This window comes from Chrysemys picta, chromosome 3 (assembly GCF_011386835.1).
Source record: "Chrysemys picta bellii isolate R12L10 chromosome 3, ASM1138683v2, whole genome shotgun sequence".
NCBI classification, from domain to species: Eukaryota; Metazoa; Chordata; order Testudines; family Emydidae; genus Chrysemys; species Chrysemys picta.
Genome location: NC_088793.1, coordinates 91,239,488 through 91,257,923, shown reverse-complemented (window position 1 = coordinate 91,257,923; position 18,436 = coordinate 91,239,488). Strand labels below are relative to the sequence as shown.

The window sequence follows — 18,436 nt, the reverse complement described above, 5'->3', positions numbered from 1 at the left end:
ATCAGGGAAATCTGCTGGCAGGCTGGGAAGGTTTGTTTACCTGCCACGTCCGCAGATTCAGCCGATCGCGGTTCCCACTGGCTGCGGTTCACTGTCCCAGGCCAATGGGGGCGGCGGGAAGCGGCGCGGGCCAAGGGATGTGCTGACCACCGCTTCCCACCGACCCCATTGGCTTGGAGCCGCAATTGGCTGAACCTGTGGGTGCAGCAGGTAAACAAACTGACCTGGCCCACCAGGGAACTTACCCTGGCAAGCTGCGTGCCAAAGATTGCCGATCCCTGTGTTATACCTTTCTCTGCTAGACTGTAGAGCCCATTATCAAACATTTGTTCCCCATGCAGGTATTTATAGACTATAATAAAGTTACCTCTTAACCTTCTCTTTTCCTTCTCTTAACCTGAAATAGATCGAGCGCCTTGAGTCTATCACTATAAGCCATGTTTTCCAATCTTTTAATAATTCCCGTGGCTCTCCTCTGAATCCTCTCCTATTTTTCAACATCCTTCTTGAATGGTGGGCATCAGAAAGTTTCCTCCTCCTCTCCTGTGCTGCCCTGGATGGCTGTAGGAGAGGGGAGCCATTGTTTACTATGTGGTCCTCTAGGATCAGACAGAGCCAGTTGAGTTCCAGTCCTGGATCCCACAGCCCAGGGGGAAAGGAAGCAATGGAACAGCTAGAGCTACTCTCCTCCATCAACTGCAAAGCACCACATGGTCAGCAGGGGACTGCTGAGCAGTTGTAGCAGGAAAGGAACAGCAGCTGCTCAGAGCTCTCTCAGCTCACATGAAAACCTCTCTTAGGGCTGCAGGGCAAGCATGGAAGATAGTGGAGGATAGAATACCGCCCTTCCTTCTCCTCATAACAATGGGCCTAGTTCAAACACTTCATTTTAAAATTTGCAGGACATGAGTCAGGAACACATTTTCAGTTCAGGATCAAACACAATTTTCAACCCTTAACATTACTTACTGTCTTGAGAGCCACTCTCTCTGGATACCACGGCTTTAAAAATAACGGAGTTTGTTCAAAATATGGTAGATCATTTTCACCATTAATGGCAGCTCAGAATTTATGTTCAAAATAATTCCAGTAAACCCCACCTTCCATTACCTGTTTCAATCCCGCTATCCCTCTTTAATGCTGAGCACCCTCCAATTTTTAATTGTATACTTTGGTTTTCTGCTATTGCCCACCTTACAGTAAGACAGGTTTCAGGGTAGCAGCCGTGTTAGTCTGTATCCTCAAAAAGAACAGGAGTACTTGTGGCACCTTAGAGACTAATAAATTTATTAGAGCATAAGCTTTCGTGGGCTACAACCCACTTCTTCGGATGCATATAGAGTGAAACATATATTGAGGAGAAATATATACACACATACAGAGAGCATGAACAGGTGGGAGCTCCTCAATATATGTTTCACTCTATATGCATCCGAAGAAGTGGGTTGTAGCTCACGAAAGCTTATGCTCTAATAAATTTGTTAGTCTCTAAGGTGCCACAAGTACTCCTGTTCTTACAGTAAGACAGGCACTCTTAGCAATCACTGAAATAGATTTTTAAAGCCATCCACTCCCGTTTTCAATACATCTCTTTCCTCTGTAACTGTTTGGAGATTTTCTTTCACAGTGTCCACATTGCCTTCTAATCTTGGAACTTACTGGGGGAAGGTTTCAATTTCACCTTTCAACCTTTCCTCCATATGTTTTCACAGCTTGTAAAGCAATTTTAAGATAAATCTTGGAAGACAATTCCGGATTCACCAGGTGACTGAATTACTCTCTCTCTCTCTCTCTCTCTCTTTCTCTCTCTGTGAGAGAGAGAGTTCACAACTGCTAAGAGTGCCCTTCTCCTGCTGGCAGTTTCCTCCCCAACCAGGCCAATTCCAGACTTCAAATAAGTTTTTGGCAAACTCTGCTGGTGCCAGCCTGTTATTTTGTTTGTTTTAGGAGACTTCTCTAAGCAGGAAAGAGAAGTATAGCCCAAGTAAGTTCAAATAAATAACATTTCACAAATGTCCCAAACAAATGGTAGATAAGAGTCACAGATAAAATACAATGGGCACCACTTTTCCAACAGAGGAAAATGTATTGATGCAGAGCAATTAGTACTGGCTTCTGGTTTTGATATTTCTATTCCCTCCTTCCCCTTCTATATTTGCATTTTACCTTTCATAGCACATGAAAGCACAAATGCTTTGTTAGGTTTCATGTGGAGATATTTGCATGAGTGCCATGACATTATACAGGACTGAGCTCTTAGATTTTTCCCGTTTAAACAGTGACGAAAACTACTGCAGGATGGAGCTACAGGTTATTCTAACGTAAGAAAAGGCTATTTTTGACCTCCACAGAGATAACACCCTTAATTTTTTTTTGTATGGAATGTTTTAAAATAATCTGTCAGAAGTGCTAGAGCTTGGGATATTGTCATTTTATTTAGGTATAAATTAAAATAAATAAAATATCAATTTGGCCCTTGATAAATGCACTAATGGGCAAGATTCACATATACAAAGCCCACATGTTAGCAGAAGAACTACATGGGCTGGAAGAACCAATCTAGTACCTCATGGTCATGGGTAGGGTAGAGTCCACTAGGAAGACCCTTTTGTGGTCACTATTCTTGTCCATAGGCTGGAGTATGGGTGCATGTGGTCTGTGTGTCTGACCCACTGGTCACTTGGACTGGTTAGAAAACAATTCATTTTTTTGAAAAACATTAAGATTTCAAAATCTGTTCATATTGCTGATTTCAATGAAAAAGAAACCTTTCGAAATTTTCCATGAAAAAACAAGAGCTGACCCTCACATACAAATAGTATAGTGGTTAGGTCCCTCCATGGGGATGTGGGAAACTTAGGTTCAAGACTTGCTCAGAGTTTATGTTCAAAGTAATTCTAGTAAACCCTCCCTTCCAGGTGAGTGCCTGACCACCAAGCTATTGGTTGGCCTGAAGACTTATCCTCAATCTCTCCTGCTGGAGCTGTCCCATTTTATATAAATAATTAAATATTCATTGGGTCTGAGAGATAGACTGAATCTATATTGTGATAGTACAGCACCTAGCCTGGAATATGGAAAACCCAGGTTCAAGTCCATGTTCCAAATTAGGTGAGTACCCTAGCTACTAGATTATTGGCTATTCTGGGGTGTGTGTGTTTCTCTCTCCTTCATACATATCCTGGCCTGGAGAAATTTTTTTTTAATTTTTTTTTTTTAAGAAAAAAAAACGTTTTCCCCTGGCCACACACACACACACCTCTACTGTTTCCCTCCCCTCACAAATTCCCATCTGCAGTGGCTTATGCAGAGTTACCAAAGAGCCCATCTCTATCAAGAAGGAGTGCAGAGTTCTGTGTGCCCACTGCCCATACAGCAGAACCATCATGGTTCAGTTGGATTGAGGCATCTGGAGAATGTGGCATTGAGTCTCTGAGTCTGTGCAGATAAGATTCTATTTGTTTCAACTATTCTTCAATCTTCTATATTCTTAAATAACTAAGTGCAAATATTCAGATGCAAGAAGTGAGGTTCTTACCCACGAAAGCTTATGCTCCCAATACTTCTGTTAGTCTCAAAGGTGCCACAGGACCCTCTGTTGCTAAGTACAAATATATTTTCTCCTTAAGAAATGCTTTTAAGATCCTCCTAGAATTATAGAATTCATTAATCAAAAGTAAAGGCAGGGTTCCCTGAGGAATCAGACAAATACCTTCAGGATTGATGGTAACAATCATTGCTTCCAAATTTTTAAAAGCTTGGAAGAGTAAAGGCACTCTGTCTCCAAAAGCGGTACATTCAGGAGAGGGTGTTGGGATTTTTCTTAGCTGTTTACCCAGGCTGCACTTGTGTGAAACTAATGTGGGTGTAATGTGAGATGTGAACATTCATACACACCTTCCCTCAGGTGTCAGCAGTGCTGCAGTTGCCCAGTAGGGCAAGTAAAACTGTGCATACACAAAAGTGATAGCTTCAGATGGCCTGCTAGAAATGAGATGGTATGCTGCTGAATTATTTATCTCCCATTCTTATGGGGAAATTTAATCACAGCCATTGTTTTGGATTCTTTAAATATTAGATATGTTAGTATCCAAGGTAGAAGAAACAAGTAATTTGCAAAGGGAAAACACAAAAATTAAATAAATTGATCTAATGTTTCACTGGATTCATTCTTCTTTTGCTGCATCATCTAACACATTCTTCTTATAGTCATAATATCTTAGCATGCACAATTCTGAACCATATGCATAGGCAAATCTGCCCATTAGAATCTCACCAACACTTCACTTCCGATGCCAGGGCGCATATCTTGACAAGCAAACTGGCTTAAGGAACCAGAAATCAGGCAACAACGAATCCAGACCCATTTAAAAATCTCCTGAGGCATTAGACTTTGTTTGTTTTGGATATTATATGTACACAGGCACACACAGTAAACCCACACACAAATAATGACTAGCCAGATCACCTCAGCTATGACAATTTTACAGTGCTGTTTCTACATCCTCCCACTTCAAGCTCATACCTCCACTCAGCTAAACTGGTGTAATTCCTTAGGGATTTCTCCATTAAAAATCAAAACTGCAGACTGTATAACATGGAGCCTACTGTTATTTCTTTTTGATTGTACACTGTGAATATGAGATTAACTAGCAAAATTTAAGCATTTGGAGGTTTATTCTATGGAGTTCTCCCCCTGATGGAGTCACTAGGCATGTAAAAATTAGCATCTTCCAGCTCTGAAAGGAGGGAGGGAGTGGGAAAAGGGAATCCACAGTTAGACAGTACATGGTGCAAAGTGCCCTTCCAACAGTCAGCAGAGCGGTCCTGTGTTGAGAGCGAACAGGGAGGAGCAGTCGGGTTCTTAACCCCAGTCCTTTCAGCTCTAAGCCCTGGCAGATAAGGTCACTTCCACCAGCTTCTCTCTCTTCTTAACACTTTCGTGCCTCTTTGGGGCACCCTTTGCCTCGATCCCTCCGTCCCTGGTGTTGCTGCAGGACGACTTGGGCTGGCTGTGAGCCCCAGACATGTGGCATCTGCCCTCCTACGCCCGGGTCAGCAGCACCATCCCCCGCCCGCCCGCCCCATGAGGGAGCTTCCAGGACTGGACGGGCCGCCCTGCTGTTTAAAAAGCCCGAGGGCACAAACAGCTCTCCCCCCCTGTTTGCCCCTGCAAGGGGCAAAGCTGGGGAGCAAATGCTACCCGCTGCTCTGAGGGCTGGTGGGGGGGCAGTGAGCTGGGCACCCCTGCCCTCTCCCCGGCTCCACAAGCGGCTCCTCGCCGGGGATCCCAGCCCGCCGCTGCCCGGCCCTGACGGCGCTGCTCTCCCCGCGCCGCCCGGGGCCGACCCCTCTCCTCACCTGTTCAGCACTTTCCGGAGCCGCTGGCGCACGCCGGGGGAGGAGGAGGCGGAGATGCTGCTCCTGCCGCTGCCGCCGGCGCCGCCCTCCGCCGGCAGGTTCTCGATGGTCGCGACAACATGGTTGGGCTGCGGCGGCTGCTCCGGGGAGATCATCGCGGCGGGGCTGGGCATCAGAAGGCAGCAGCCGGGCGCATGCTGCGCCGCACAGCCGGCCGGGCGACACTTCCGCGCGGGCGGCGGCTCGCTCGCTTCTTCTCCGCGCAGCGCCAGCTCCAGAGCCACGGCCACTGTGCCCCGCTCCTGCTCACTGCGCGGCCATGGAGCGAGGGGCGGGCTGCTGCTGCTGCCCCCACTGCGCCTCGCCTCGCCTCCTTCCCAGCAGCAAGGGCTGGTCACAGCCCACGAAGTGGCCGCAGTTTGGAGCCCCCCCGCCCCTTCCCTTCCCTTCCCAGCGAGTGTCTGGTTCTCTGTGGATCGGAGGAAGCCGCTGCCGAGCTGGACTGAGCCGCTTTGTGTCCCCCTCGCGCTGCTCCTCTGGCTCCCTCACACACAGACACACACACACAGCGTGCGGCGCTCAGGTGCAGCCCGCGGCTCCGCGCCGGGCTCAGTCCCTCGGCCGTGTGTGCGGTGGCTGCCTCCCTCCGTGCGCGGGGCTGGCTGGAAGCGAGCGCGAGTCACAGGCAGGGAATGAACGCGAGTGTAGCAGTGGGAGCCGAGACGGAGCCAGTGGGCAACAGCCCTCCCCTCCCCTCCCCTCCCCGCCCCGGCTATTCACACCCACCAGAGGGAGCACATGCAGCACCGAGAGCCCCCCAGCCGCCTGCCCCCTCCCGGAGTGGGTCTGCCTGCCGGGAGTTGTAGTTTCCAGTGCCCTCGGGGGTTCCTCCCTCCCCCGCCTTCAGTACCAGCCACCCGCGGACAGCGGCAGGAGGCTGCCAAAAGTCATAGGAAGTTTAAAGCCGCTGAGGTGAGACATGGGGAGTCATCACAACTAAGGCAGGCCGGAGACCCGCAATCCCAACTGTCAACAAATGTTAGGGTGTCCTTCGGCCTCAGAACAAAAACATGAGGAACAGTTTTCCACCAAAAAAGCAGCCACCCCCAAAACAACTAACCACCCAAAGGCCAGAGTGCCCCCCCAAAAGAACCAACTGCCCACTGGACAGGGCACCCCCCAAAAGCAGCCAACCACTCAATAACAAGGGCACCCTGTGACATACTGGGGTGCAATCCAGACCAGTGAGGTCTGTATCACGCTTGCCCTGCAACCTGGGGTGCCTTGCATTGCCTTACTGTGGTAGTTCCCAACCTGGACCTCTCACATACAGCCACTAGCCTGCAGGTCACTCCCAGATATGTTTGTGTAACTGCAGCCCATCAGTCACACTGTGGCTCTCACCGGCCTTGGTTATATTACAGGGTGCTAGTAACACACTCCCAGTCCCAGATTTCCCCCCAGAAATGTATGTCTTGTACTGCCCAGCCCCCTCCTGGACAGTCCAAATATATTAAGTCTGTATGCTTTTAAGGGAATAATATACACACAATTTGCCACCCTAAATGGAGTTACCAGAGACTTCCAAATTGAACACACTGGATTAGATGAAATAAAGCAAGTTGATTAACTACAAAGAGATAGGTTTTAAGTGAGTATAAGTAATGAGGCATAAAAGTAAAAAATTGTTACAAGAAAATAAACATAAAAATGCTTTCTAGTGCCAAGCTTAACAAATTATATTAGATTCAAATAAAGTTGCTGACCACATGCTTCCAACAGCACTACTGACCAAACTCTTCGGGTCAGGACCTGCCCCCCTTGCTCCCAGAGTCCAATGACTCTTTTCCTTTGTTTTCTCAGCTGCAGAGAATGAGATGGGTAGGGAGAGAGAGGGAAGGTCTTGGGATGCTTTCCACCCTTTTTTATAGTTTCAGTCCCTCTTTGAAAAGCATTTCCAGCTCAGAGCCAAGAGACAGGGGGTTTGGTGGAGGAAGGACTCCTCATGCTGTTTCTTTGCTAAGATGCAGATCTATCTATGTCCCTGTCCCCCTTTCTTGCCATTTGATAGGTGATGGCCCATCAGCTTTGTTGACACCCAGTTGGGGTGTCAGCTTGCCTTTTGAGAAACTGGGTTAGCCACTCCCCAGACTTATCTGGGAAACAAACTATAGTCATGATTTCAGCTTATGTTCATAACTTTACATATAATGTTGCGACATGCATTTTTACCATGATATTACTCATCAGCAAGTTATGTGTTTTCAAATAATACCTCACAAGGCATTCCCTGTACAAAAATTATTACACTAACGTGAAATGTGTGAATACAGGCCCGCAAATTGCCCACTGCCCAGTGGCAAAGGTGCCCGCCCCATAAAACCATGTACCACTGGTGGCCAGGGCACCCCCTCCAAAACAGCCAACTGCCTGGTGGCCAGGATGCTCCCCAAAACAGCCAATTGCCCAGTGTCCAGGATACCCCCCAGAAAAACAGCCAGCCATTGGTGGCTAGAGCGCCTCCCCCAAAACAGCCAATCGCCCGATGACTAGGGCATTCATCTGGGATATGGGAGTGTTGATCTCTCTCTCTCTCTCTCTCTCTCTCTCTCTCTTTTCATTCCACCCTTGGCCTGAAAAACCTTCCAGATGGAATTTTTTGTCAGAACATATGTTTCTGCCAAAAGTTTTAGTTTAAAAAAATAAATCAGAATGTTCTGATAGTAACGCCAATCAGTTTTGTCAAAAATTTCCCAATCGCTTTAACAAAAACTATCAACAACAGACCTGACACAAAGGGCAACTCTAGACAAGGACTGATGAAAGGGGACTCTTGGGAGGGGTAGGAAGTTTCAGACACTTGATCAAATGTGAGATGGAATGAACAAAAAAAAGGCTTCACCCACAAAATAATTAATTTTTGCTCATTTTGCTGCCATCAGCATCCGCATAACAAATGCTAATAACAATAATATTTTACCTCAATAGAGAACTTTTCAGAGGAAGAGCTCAATGTGCTTTAGAAAGAGCACCACACTAATATGCACAATATCCCAGTGCGGTGTCATCCCTATTTTATGGGTAGGCAAATTGAGTTATAAAGAGGGCAAGACCCCCATTTTCCAAAAGGCTCTCTCATTTTAGGTGCCCATGATTAGACACCCTGATTTTCAAAGATGCTGAACAAAGTTTGAGAAACTCAGAACTAAAGAGAACTTTTTAAAATGTGTCACTAAATTGCTTTCCCAAGGAGAGAATGTAACAATCAGGTACAGAACACAGGAGTCCTGACTACAAGTCCCTTCCTAAATTCAAGGGGTGAAATCTTGGCCGCACTGAAGTCAATAGGAGCTTTGTCATTGCAGTGAGGCCAGGAGTTTACCCTAGATGACATTATGTGACCACCTGGGGATATAATCTATGTTAACTCATTTCATTTACTCTCCCCTGTATCTCTTTCTTATAATTTTCCATGTACTGGATGTAGGCCAAAATAAGCTGTGAATATTTCTATATACACATTAAGTAAAACACTCACTGGGTAGTATACATAAGAAATTCCATATAGTTGTATAAATAGAAGAATTTACATAACAAAAGAAGGAAAAACACACAAGAAAACTGTCAGAAGAAACAGAGACATTAACCACAAAACTTTACCTTATGTATGATTCTTCCTGCACCAAGCTACAGAACTCCCCCAAGTAGTTCAGAGGCAATCACTGTCAGAAGGCTGGAGTCCTGGCAACAAAGAGGAGCTGTCAGGGGGTTGCAGGAAGCCAGAGAGATGGGCAGTAGCACAGAGTCCAGGGGGCAGTTTGCACAAAAGCTATTTGCCTCTTGACATTTGCTAATAGCTGCACCTTTAAGAAGTGAATCTTCTAACCTCCAGGGAAAGCCAACCCTTTTCACCTAAATCCAATGCCCTCATCCTTCTCCCTACCCCATGGAAAAATTCAAAGGAAACTGCACATTGAAGCCAAAAAACTCCATTCCCCTATATGGAAATGGTCCTCATAAAAGAGAACAGATAAATTCAGCAGAATGAAACATCCTTGATATTGTTGCCCCTTCTTCCAACATCAGTATCCCATTCTGACACTAGCACTGCCCTTCTGCCAAGCAGTTACTGATATCTGGGGCCTTAGAGATAGATTTTTCCAGTGGAGGAGAAATCAGTGATGCCGAGGCTGACTATATTCTAAGTGTAAATTGATTTTTTTACATAATATACACAAGTTCTAGAATAGGGGTAGGCAAAAAGCATGCAGGCCAATCCCTTCTATTAGGAATCTCATCCCAACACCAATGTTCAATTCCCAGAGACCAACTCTGCCTCAAGAATTAACTGTAATCAGAGACTAATGCAGAGTGCAAACTCTCCTCCAGCTCTCACGTAGCTTCCTCTAAGTACTACTAACAGTACCAACACTACAGCATGTCTTCCCAAGATTGAACACTTGCTTGCGCAGTAAGAAAAAGAACATGTGTAACAGTGCCATTTGGTGACACGTGCCATAGCAATATTTTTTAATTGTGTTTGTTAGATGTTGCTTTAAATATGGGGAATACACTAAACTAATTAAAACAAGTTTCTCACTCTTCCCTGTGAAGGAAATATTTATACAGCAATCACATACCATTGTGTCACAGAGACCAAGTGGCTGAGTCATCTTATGAAGAAAATGGGTTATCCATGCTAGACAGGGTAAAAGAAAATATAATTTATTAGATTCTCTCTCACCTTAGGGAAAAACAAATACATAATAAAAATTACTGTAAATAACAGCATAAGGAATTTAGCTCACAATAATATGATGCTTATTAGCCAGCTCAGAATCTGAACTTCCTAGCCTAGCTCAATGTTTCCTGAAGAGTCTCTCTCTCTCTCTCTCATTTTAAAAGCTCATTTCCTGTGCTTCTCCCTTTTGCCAACCATTGTCGTCCACTGGGTTTGACTAATTTGTCTATCGCAGTCATTCATAGCTCTGCAACTGCCATTAGCTTTTCCATGGGTATATACATTTGCCTATTTGTCCTTTCCTAGATCTGAGAAGAATGAATGAAGGAATGCTGCAGAGATTAATAAAACAAGAAAAAAAACCACCACAGGAATGTACTACCTTCCACACTTCATTCATAGCACAGTTGCTCACACACTCATCCCACTCAAAACACAAAAACCTGGGACAGGAAAGAGAACTGAATCTCAAAAGACGGGGTGAGAGACAAGAAAGTTTGCAGCCAATTGCAGAGAGAGACATGCCATAGTCTTATACATTGAAATTCAGTGCAAAAAGGCCAATGGGAAGGACTACTCTAACTTGCTGAAATAGAAAATACTGAACACTGAATAGTTGTATGGTGGTGTCTTTGTTCAGCCCAGTAACAATTTCAATCTTCATGCTCTTTTCAGTAATCCACATTACAATTACTCTTACTTTGTTTTATTGCACATTTCCTCTCCTTCCTCATTACATAATTAAATGTCAGCCTGAAGTACTTCTTAATTTAAAGGTGTCTCTACTTGTCCAGAATTAATAAGTTTTAAAAAAATGTTTTCCATGTAGCAATAATAAGCCTTCCCAACCTGCTACTGTTCAGTAATCAGTGAGTGTATAGATAACAAATAAAATACAGTCATCTTGGAATTAAGGAACAAGGCTTGAGAAGTTCTGTAAATTTTTCAGGAAGAATTTTAATTTCAGTCATCTTAATATTGTTCAGAATTTACCTTTACTGTACACACAGAGAGTACTCAGTCTTGCAAACCATTTTCATTCATGTTACCCTTATTTATACAATTAGTCTCATTGACATTAATGGAACTACTTGTGTAACCCACTGTTCTGTGTGCGGTATGAGCTTAGAAGAGCAGGATGAAGAGGTGCAGCCTTTTAACTAGAACATTTTCTACCATTCCAATTTCATATACATTTCTGCCCTTAAAAGGCCTTTTTCTTTTCTTATTTTCCAGAGCCTCTCTAGATAACGAAGTATATAACATCAAATATTGCAGCATGTACAAAGCTAGGAAGGCAGTGAAAAATAGATCTTAAAGTTTGAAGAAACAATGCATTTAGTTTAAATACATATCTTTAAAATACTTTTAAATATTGGAACGTGGGTGGGTAACAAATAGCATGAAAGAACAGCAATTTGTTACCATCTTCAAAACCCATCCCAACTGCCAAAACCTTTTTCCTATGCTTTGGTGAGTGTGATGGAAGTGGAGGAGAGATGTACTAATATTATGAATCCTGTTGGAGCTGCTAGATAATCTAAGAATGAGTTGTAACAAAGTTATGAACACTCTGATCTGGTAAGTGAGAGGCAGTTATTGTATATTGGGCTATAAGACTTTCTTGTATGAATGGGTGTATAGGCTGGTTTATTGTTTTTAAGATGTTTCCTCTTAAATACTTTTGTTCTAATAAATAATAGTTTACTTGAAGAAGGCTGTATTGTCTCTGATTACCATTGTCATTGCTCTCAGAGGAAAAGAACTGCAGGCTCTGAGCCTAAATCAGATCTGCTGAGATAATCATGGTTAGTCTGCAGCCCTGAGTCTGGTCTGAGAGTGGGAGAATAGCATGATTAACTGATAGTCCAGTCAGGAGATTCCACCCCAGTGAGAGGTGAAGGCTTGAGGCCTGCGAGTAGAGTGCACACAGCGAGACCAGGAGGGGTCAGAGTCACTATGGCAGTGATTTCCTGACTGGACTATCAGTTGCCTTCTCTTTGGCTTACCTTCACATCTCCAGCTACCTAAAATCCTGCCACCAAACTCATCTTTCTCTCCTGCCTGTGACCACATCAACCCCTCACTAGCTTTGCCTATCATTCCACATTGAATTCAAACTCCTCATGTCCTCGCTTTCCAGGTTTTACACCCCCCTTCCCTTGCCTGCATCTTGTTTCCTCTCGCACTACTCCCAGGGTCTTTGCATTCTTCTTCCAGAAGTGCTGCTGCACATTCCTCCCACGCCTGAAATATCACCTCTCATCCTGTACAGCCCACAGCCTCCCTCCTTCAGACACATTGCTTTGCCCTGTCTCTCCAGTCCAGATCCACACTTCCATGACAACATAGGAAATTTAAATTAGTTTTAAAGGGGGGGAGGGGAAACTAATAGGATTTGTAACCACTAAAACAAAAACCTTCGTAAATGTATTTTATGTAAGTCTCCCTCCTTCTTGCTTGATGGAATCTCTCATTTCATCTTTTTATGTCATGTCTGACCTAGATGGTAAGCTGTTGGGTCAGGGATCTGCTCTGGCTGAGATGCACTCTGTGTAGGACCAGAGGGTGGGACAGTAAAGGTGGCTTTACACTGTCTTTATGACTCCCTAATCCTGGGGTCAACTGGGAGCCCTGCTGTTCTGATCAAGTTTACAATTATTCAGACAGTTGGGATACAGGCTCTAGCCATACCCCTTTTTCCCCAGCTACAGCCCATCTGCTGGGAGCCTAGGAGAAAATGTGGCATAGAGTTGATATGCCAGCTCTACCACTCAGGGAAATCCTCAGGAGGCTATGTAAAATGGCTTTACAGAACAACACAAAGGGCCTGTACCCTGGCTGAGAGTCTGTAGTGACCTGCACACATACACCATTATATAGAAGTGCACAATAAAACAGAAGCAAAGAAAGTAACAAAATACTTGTCCAGGGTGCATTCTGAATTACTCTATTCCTGAAAATGGCAGAGATATTGCCCTTTCTATAATCTTGCCAACTGCATGTTCAGTAGCTGCTAGGCTTGTTTGCTCAATCAAGACTCAAGTACATCAGACTTCTTTGTCATCAGACAAACTATCAATTCAAATAGTATATATGTAACAGTAAAAAAAGAAGGCAAAAAACTCAGGATGCCTAAATTGACTGCAGTACACCAGGTTTATTATTGAGATCCTTAAGTAAATGTCCTGCCAATCCCTTCACATTCAATACACTTGAAATGTTTTAATCTTTTTTCAGTGAGGATTGGTCACCAAAAATTAGTAGGCTCTCTTTGTCAAACCATCAAGACCCTTTTCGTGTTATTTTTAATTGTCATGCTGCTACGCAGACATCATAGGCAGGAAAAGAAACTGTATACTTGAGTGACTACAGGGAGGAATGCCTGATTCAGGCAGAGTCATGCTGGAAGATTGATGTTCCCCCCCACAAAAAAAGATGAATTAAATTTGTATGGTAAGAAAAACACATCTGTGAATTCTAGGAATCCACTCGGGAAATAATTTGACTTTTTTGTGGGGAAAAAGTCAGGTTCAAGGCTTTTATTTCTTAATAGTTCTTAATTATTAAAATCTTAGCAGCAGACATGATTAATAAGGACAATCAGGTTTTGGAAGAGATCATCTAGAGAAGTCATTATGTCACCATCATTAGTGGCGTTCAAAATAATGCTAGATAAATAGAGTGTAATTAGTTTAGTATTTTATCCTGCTTGATGCCAAGGGTTATACTTGATGATCTGAGAAGTTATTTCCCAGCATATCATCTACATTACGTTTTACAGTCTAAGAATATTCTAATGGTAAAGGGTTCACTGAACAAACACATACATAGGAAATGAGCTGTGCTAGACAGGATTCTTAGATTTATTCAATGCACCAAATTCACTTCTAGTGTAAACGCCATAGATTTCAGTGGAAACAGCGGAGGGTGGAGTGCTGTTTCATCTTACATCCTAATCAGTACAAGGTGAACTACTTCCCCTTTTAAGTAACACTGGTCTACAATTTTTGAGAAGTCGTCTGCTTCAGAGATAAAATGTGCTATTTATTATGTATTTTGATGTGCTGAATTCAAATATGACAATTAAAACAACTGATTGGCTACTGTTTCTAAGATATTTAAGTTTTTACATTTTATGTCTATGTATATTGTGTAGATAGTAGAGTTTTAATCATAAATTGTAAACCTAGGTCTTTTCATGTGTTTATGGTTGCTTTACATGATAATATTTCACCTGTCCTGTTTATGTAACACTTTAAAAATCAGCAAAAGGGTTATATAAATAAAATTTATTATGAAACAAAAGGCAAAAAACTATTATGTACATAGTTTAGTCCTATTCAGTGTCTACTCGGCGCTTCTTGGCTTGTTTCTTGTATTCATTAAATGGAGCATCTCTTGTCACTGTCCAGCAATAGTCTGCAAGCATTGACGGGCTCCATTTGCCCTGATAGCGTTTCTCCATTGTTGCAATGTCCTGGTGAAATCGCTCGTCCTGCTCGTCGCTCACTGCTCTGCAGTTCGGTGGAAAAAAATCTAGATGAGAGTGCAAAAAATGTATCTTTAGTGACATGTTGCAACCAAGGCTTTTGTATGCCTTACGGAGGTTTTCCACCAACAACCTGTAGTTGTCTGCCTTGTTGTTTCCGAGAAAATTTATTGCCACTAACTGGAAGGCTTTCCATGCTGTCTTTTCCTTGCCACGCAGTGCATGGTCAAATGCATCATCTCGAAGAAGTTTACGAATCTGAGGACCAACAAAGACACCTTCCTTTATCTTAGCTTCACTTAACCTTGGAAATTTTCCACGGAGGTACTTGAAAGCTGCTTGGGTTTTGTCAATGGCCTTGACAAAGTTCTTCATCAGCCCCAGCTTGATGTGTAAGGGTGGTAACAAAATCTTCCTTGATTCAACAAGTGGTGGATGCTGAACACTTTTCCTCCCAGGCTCCAATGACTGTCGGAGTGGCCAATCTTTCTTGATGTAGTGGGAATCTCTTGCACAACTATCCCATTTGCAGAGAAAACAGCAGTACTTTGTGTATCCAGTCTGCAGACCAAGCAAGAGAGCAACAACCTTCAAATCGCCACAAAGCTGCCACTGATGTTGCTCATAGTTTATGCACCTCAAAAGTAGTTTCATGTTGTCATAGGTTTCCTTCATATGGACTGCATGACCAACTGGAATTGATGGCAAAGGCTGCCATTATGTAGTAAAACAGCTTTAAGACTCATCTTCGATGAATCAATGAACAGTCTCCACTCATCTGGATCGTGAACGATGTTGAGGGCTGCCATCACACCATCGATGTTGTTGCAGGCGACAAGATCACCTTCCATGAAGAAGAATGGGACAAGATCCTTTTGATGGTCACAGAACATGGAAACCCTAACATCACCTACCAGGAGATTCCACTGCTGTAGTCTGGAGCTCAACAGCTCTGCCTTACTCTTGGGTAGTTCCAAATCCCTGACAAGGTCATTCAGTTCACCTTGTGTTATGAGGTGTGGTTCAGAGAAGGAGGATGGGAGAAAATGTGGGTCCTGTGACATTGATGGTTCAGGACCAGAAGTTTCATCCTCTTCCTCGTCTGATTCAAGTGAGAATGATTCTGGTGCATCAGGAACTGGCAGTCCTTCTCTGTGGGGTACTGGGCGTATAGCTGATGGAATGTTTGGATAATGCACAGTCCACTTTTTCTTCTTTGACACACCTTTCCCAAATGGAGGCACCGTGCAGAAGTAACAATTGCTGGTATGATCTGTTGGCTCTCTCCAAATCATTGGCACTGCAAAAGGCATAGATTTCCTTTTCGTGTTCAACCACTGGCGAAGATTTGTTGCACAAGTGTTGCAGCATATATGTGGGGCCCACCTCTTGTCCTGATCTCCAATTTTGCAGCCAAAATAAAGGTGATAAGTTTTCTTAACCATAGTGATTATACTGCGCTTTTGTGATGCAAAAGTCACTTCACCACAAACATAGCAGAAGTTATCTGCACTGTTCACACAAGTACGAGGCATCTCTGCTCACTTTGGCTAAACAGAAATGTGTCCCTTTGCAAAATCAAACACTGACAAATAAGAGAGCATGACACTGTATGATTTCTAGAGCTGATATAGGGCAATTTGTTCAGCAGAGTGATGTAAGCTTGGTTATGATTGCATCATCCATGACTTCTAGGAATAACATGATGCAATTCATATCATGTATGACGCAATACCAGATTCAGATTGCATCATTCATTGTTTTGCCTAAAAAGCAAGTACTGTCCAAACCCAGTCATAGATTTATTCATAGATCCAGTCAAAGATGTATTTTAGTCATTTCTGGTTTAAATTGAGATCCCTTCCCTTTATAACTCACCTATCCTCCGCCATTCCCAAGTCAAGGGTCGTATATACTGACCAATAGCATATCTTGAAAACTAGAGCCAATCAACAATTTTAAGCATCATTTTCGTTCTCAGTGACCCAGAATTAGTAAAGTTTGACTACATTTATTTCAGAAGCATTTTGACTGTAGAGTAGGGTAATTGATGGAAGTATCCCAGGGATTTACATGCATGTTCCACTGGCTTTTACATCAGGGCAAATTTGAACCTCACTCCTTAAATTGCTCTTTTGAAAATTAATTTCCTACTCTTTGCATGCCCAACTGCACCTTACTGCCTCTGAGCTCAATACTGCCCTGAGCAAGGATTGGGGAGGGATGAAGATCGGAACCTTTTCCCCATGCATAAACAGCAGGGCAAGATGCCTCCTTAACACACGAGAGTTGGTGAGCATACCAACAGATCACATCCCCAAATGGATTACATGTTAGGGGTATTCCACTCCCAAGACAGCTAGAGTATGAGATGCCATCAGCAGTAAAAGCTAGGTGGCAGGCAGACATGGTACTGCTGCTTAGAGGGGCAACAAAGTGAACCCCACCATGGGGTGCTCCTGCCCACACTGTGGATTACCCTGGTAAGCAGGATCCCTGTAATAAGAGGATGCATCAAGCAGCATCTCTGCTTCCCATTGCTGCATCAGCCATGGCAGGATGTGTCCTTTAAAATGCATTCTTTGGATTTTAGTCCTTTGAGTCATATCAGGGACAGGATTACATGTGCTGTGAATACTTTAGTGTGCAGACACAGTCTCAGTAGCTTAGCTCAAAAATGCTGGAGCCAGAATAACAAAAGCATGCTGGACATGCTACACATTTCACAGTGCAGAGTATTCACAGACTCTAGGGCTGATTCTTGCCAGCTGTGAGGTATTGACTCATGATTAATTACGTATACCACTGCCACCTACAGTCATATGATAAACCTGCTCAGATATTACAGTGCTTTCTACCTGCTGAGCTAGTCAATCCTTTCCTTCGGCTCAGCAAACACAGGCCACATTTGCAGATTCAGATTCAGTAATTTCCTTCATTGGCTACCCACGAGGCTGAAGTACTTTGAGCAGAAGGTGCCTGTAAAATCAATGCTATCATATGGCTATACGCCCAGATCCTCAAAGGTATTTGGGCATCTACATTCCAATAAGAGTCCTTTCTGAAGGTCTGAAGTTTACCAAGACGTATGCTGATTTTCATATAAGGGAAGCTGTACAAAGAATGCAGTAGGGTAAAAGGTCTTCTGCCATTCTGCTAATATCAGCAAATTAGGTTACTCACAAGAACTATGGTACTTTGATTTTTCTATTTCCAAAGACAATCTTCCTTCCAAAAATATTGGGCTCAATCCTCAGCTGGTGTAAATCAGCATTTACTTCAATGAAGTTATGTTGATTTATACCAGATGAGGATTTGTCCACATCTCCCAGTTTACAAAAAAACCCGGAATTATAAGATTTGTGCCTCATAGCCAGCCATCAGCAGGGGTGTTCATCGCAAATAATGTGCAAAGCTTGGAATGATTTAATATAATTGTAGGTACATGAAATAATATCACAATAGTCACGCCACCTCCACGTGTTGATAATATGGACCAATCTTTGTAGCATAGAGTCTTGAATTGTTACAATCTGCCAATGTAACTGTTGTGGCCTACATCTCTACTCACATTAATTTGGGGTAAAATACCCCACCGTACAGAGAACTAGCACAAGGGCTCTGTACCAAAGTTCTACATAAGCTTTCAAACAATTACTTAAGTGGAATGTAAACATCACATAGGCTTTGTGCAGGCTCTCTCTACGGGGTTAGATTTCACCCACAGTTAGTAAGATATCACTTACCTGCTTTGTAGGCCACTTTAAAACTCAAGGCTGGGGTAGTCAATAGGCGGACCATGGACCAAATCCAGGTGACCAGATGCTTTTGAACAAACTGCA

General features: G+C 43.5%; 1 protein-coding gene across 2 annotated transcripts in view; it reads right to left on the bottom strand.

Annotated features, from left to right (window-relative positions):
* SLC35F1 (solute carrier family 35 member F1) overlaps window positions 1–6,091 on the bottom strand; it is a 369,666-nt gene extending 363,575 nt beyond the window's left edge. The window contains exon 1 of one of the 2 annotated variants that reach the window (XM_008175891.4): window positions 5,362–6,091. In XM_008175891.4, coding sequence (XP_008174113.1) covers window positions 5,362–5,534 — 173 coding nt within the window. In that variant the 5' untranslated portion in view covers window positions 5,535–6,091. The remainder of the gene's footprint in view (window positions 1–5,361) is intronic. The other variant, XM_065588392.1, reaches the window with a different exon arrangement.
* Between the last annotated feature and the right edge of the window lie 12,345 nt (window positions 6,092–18,436).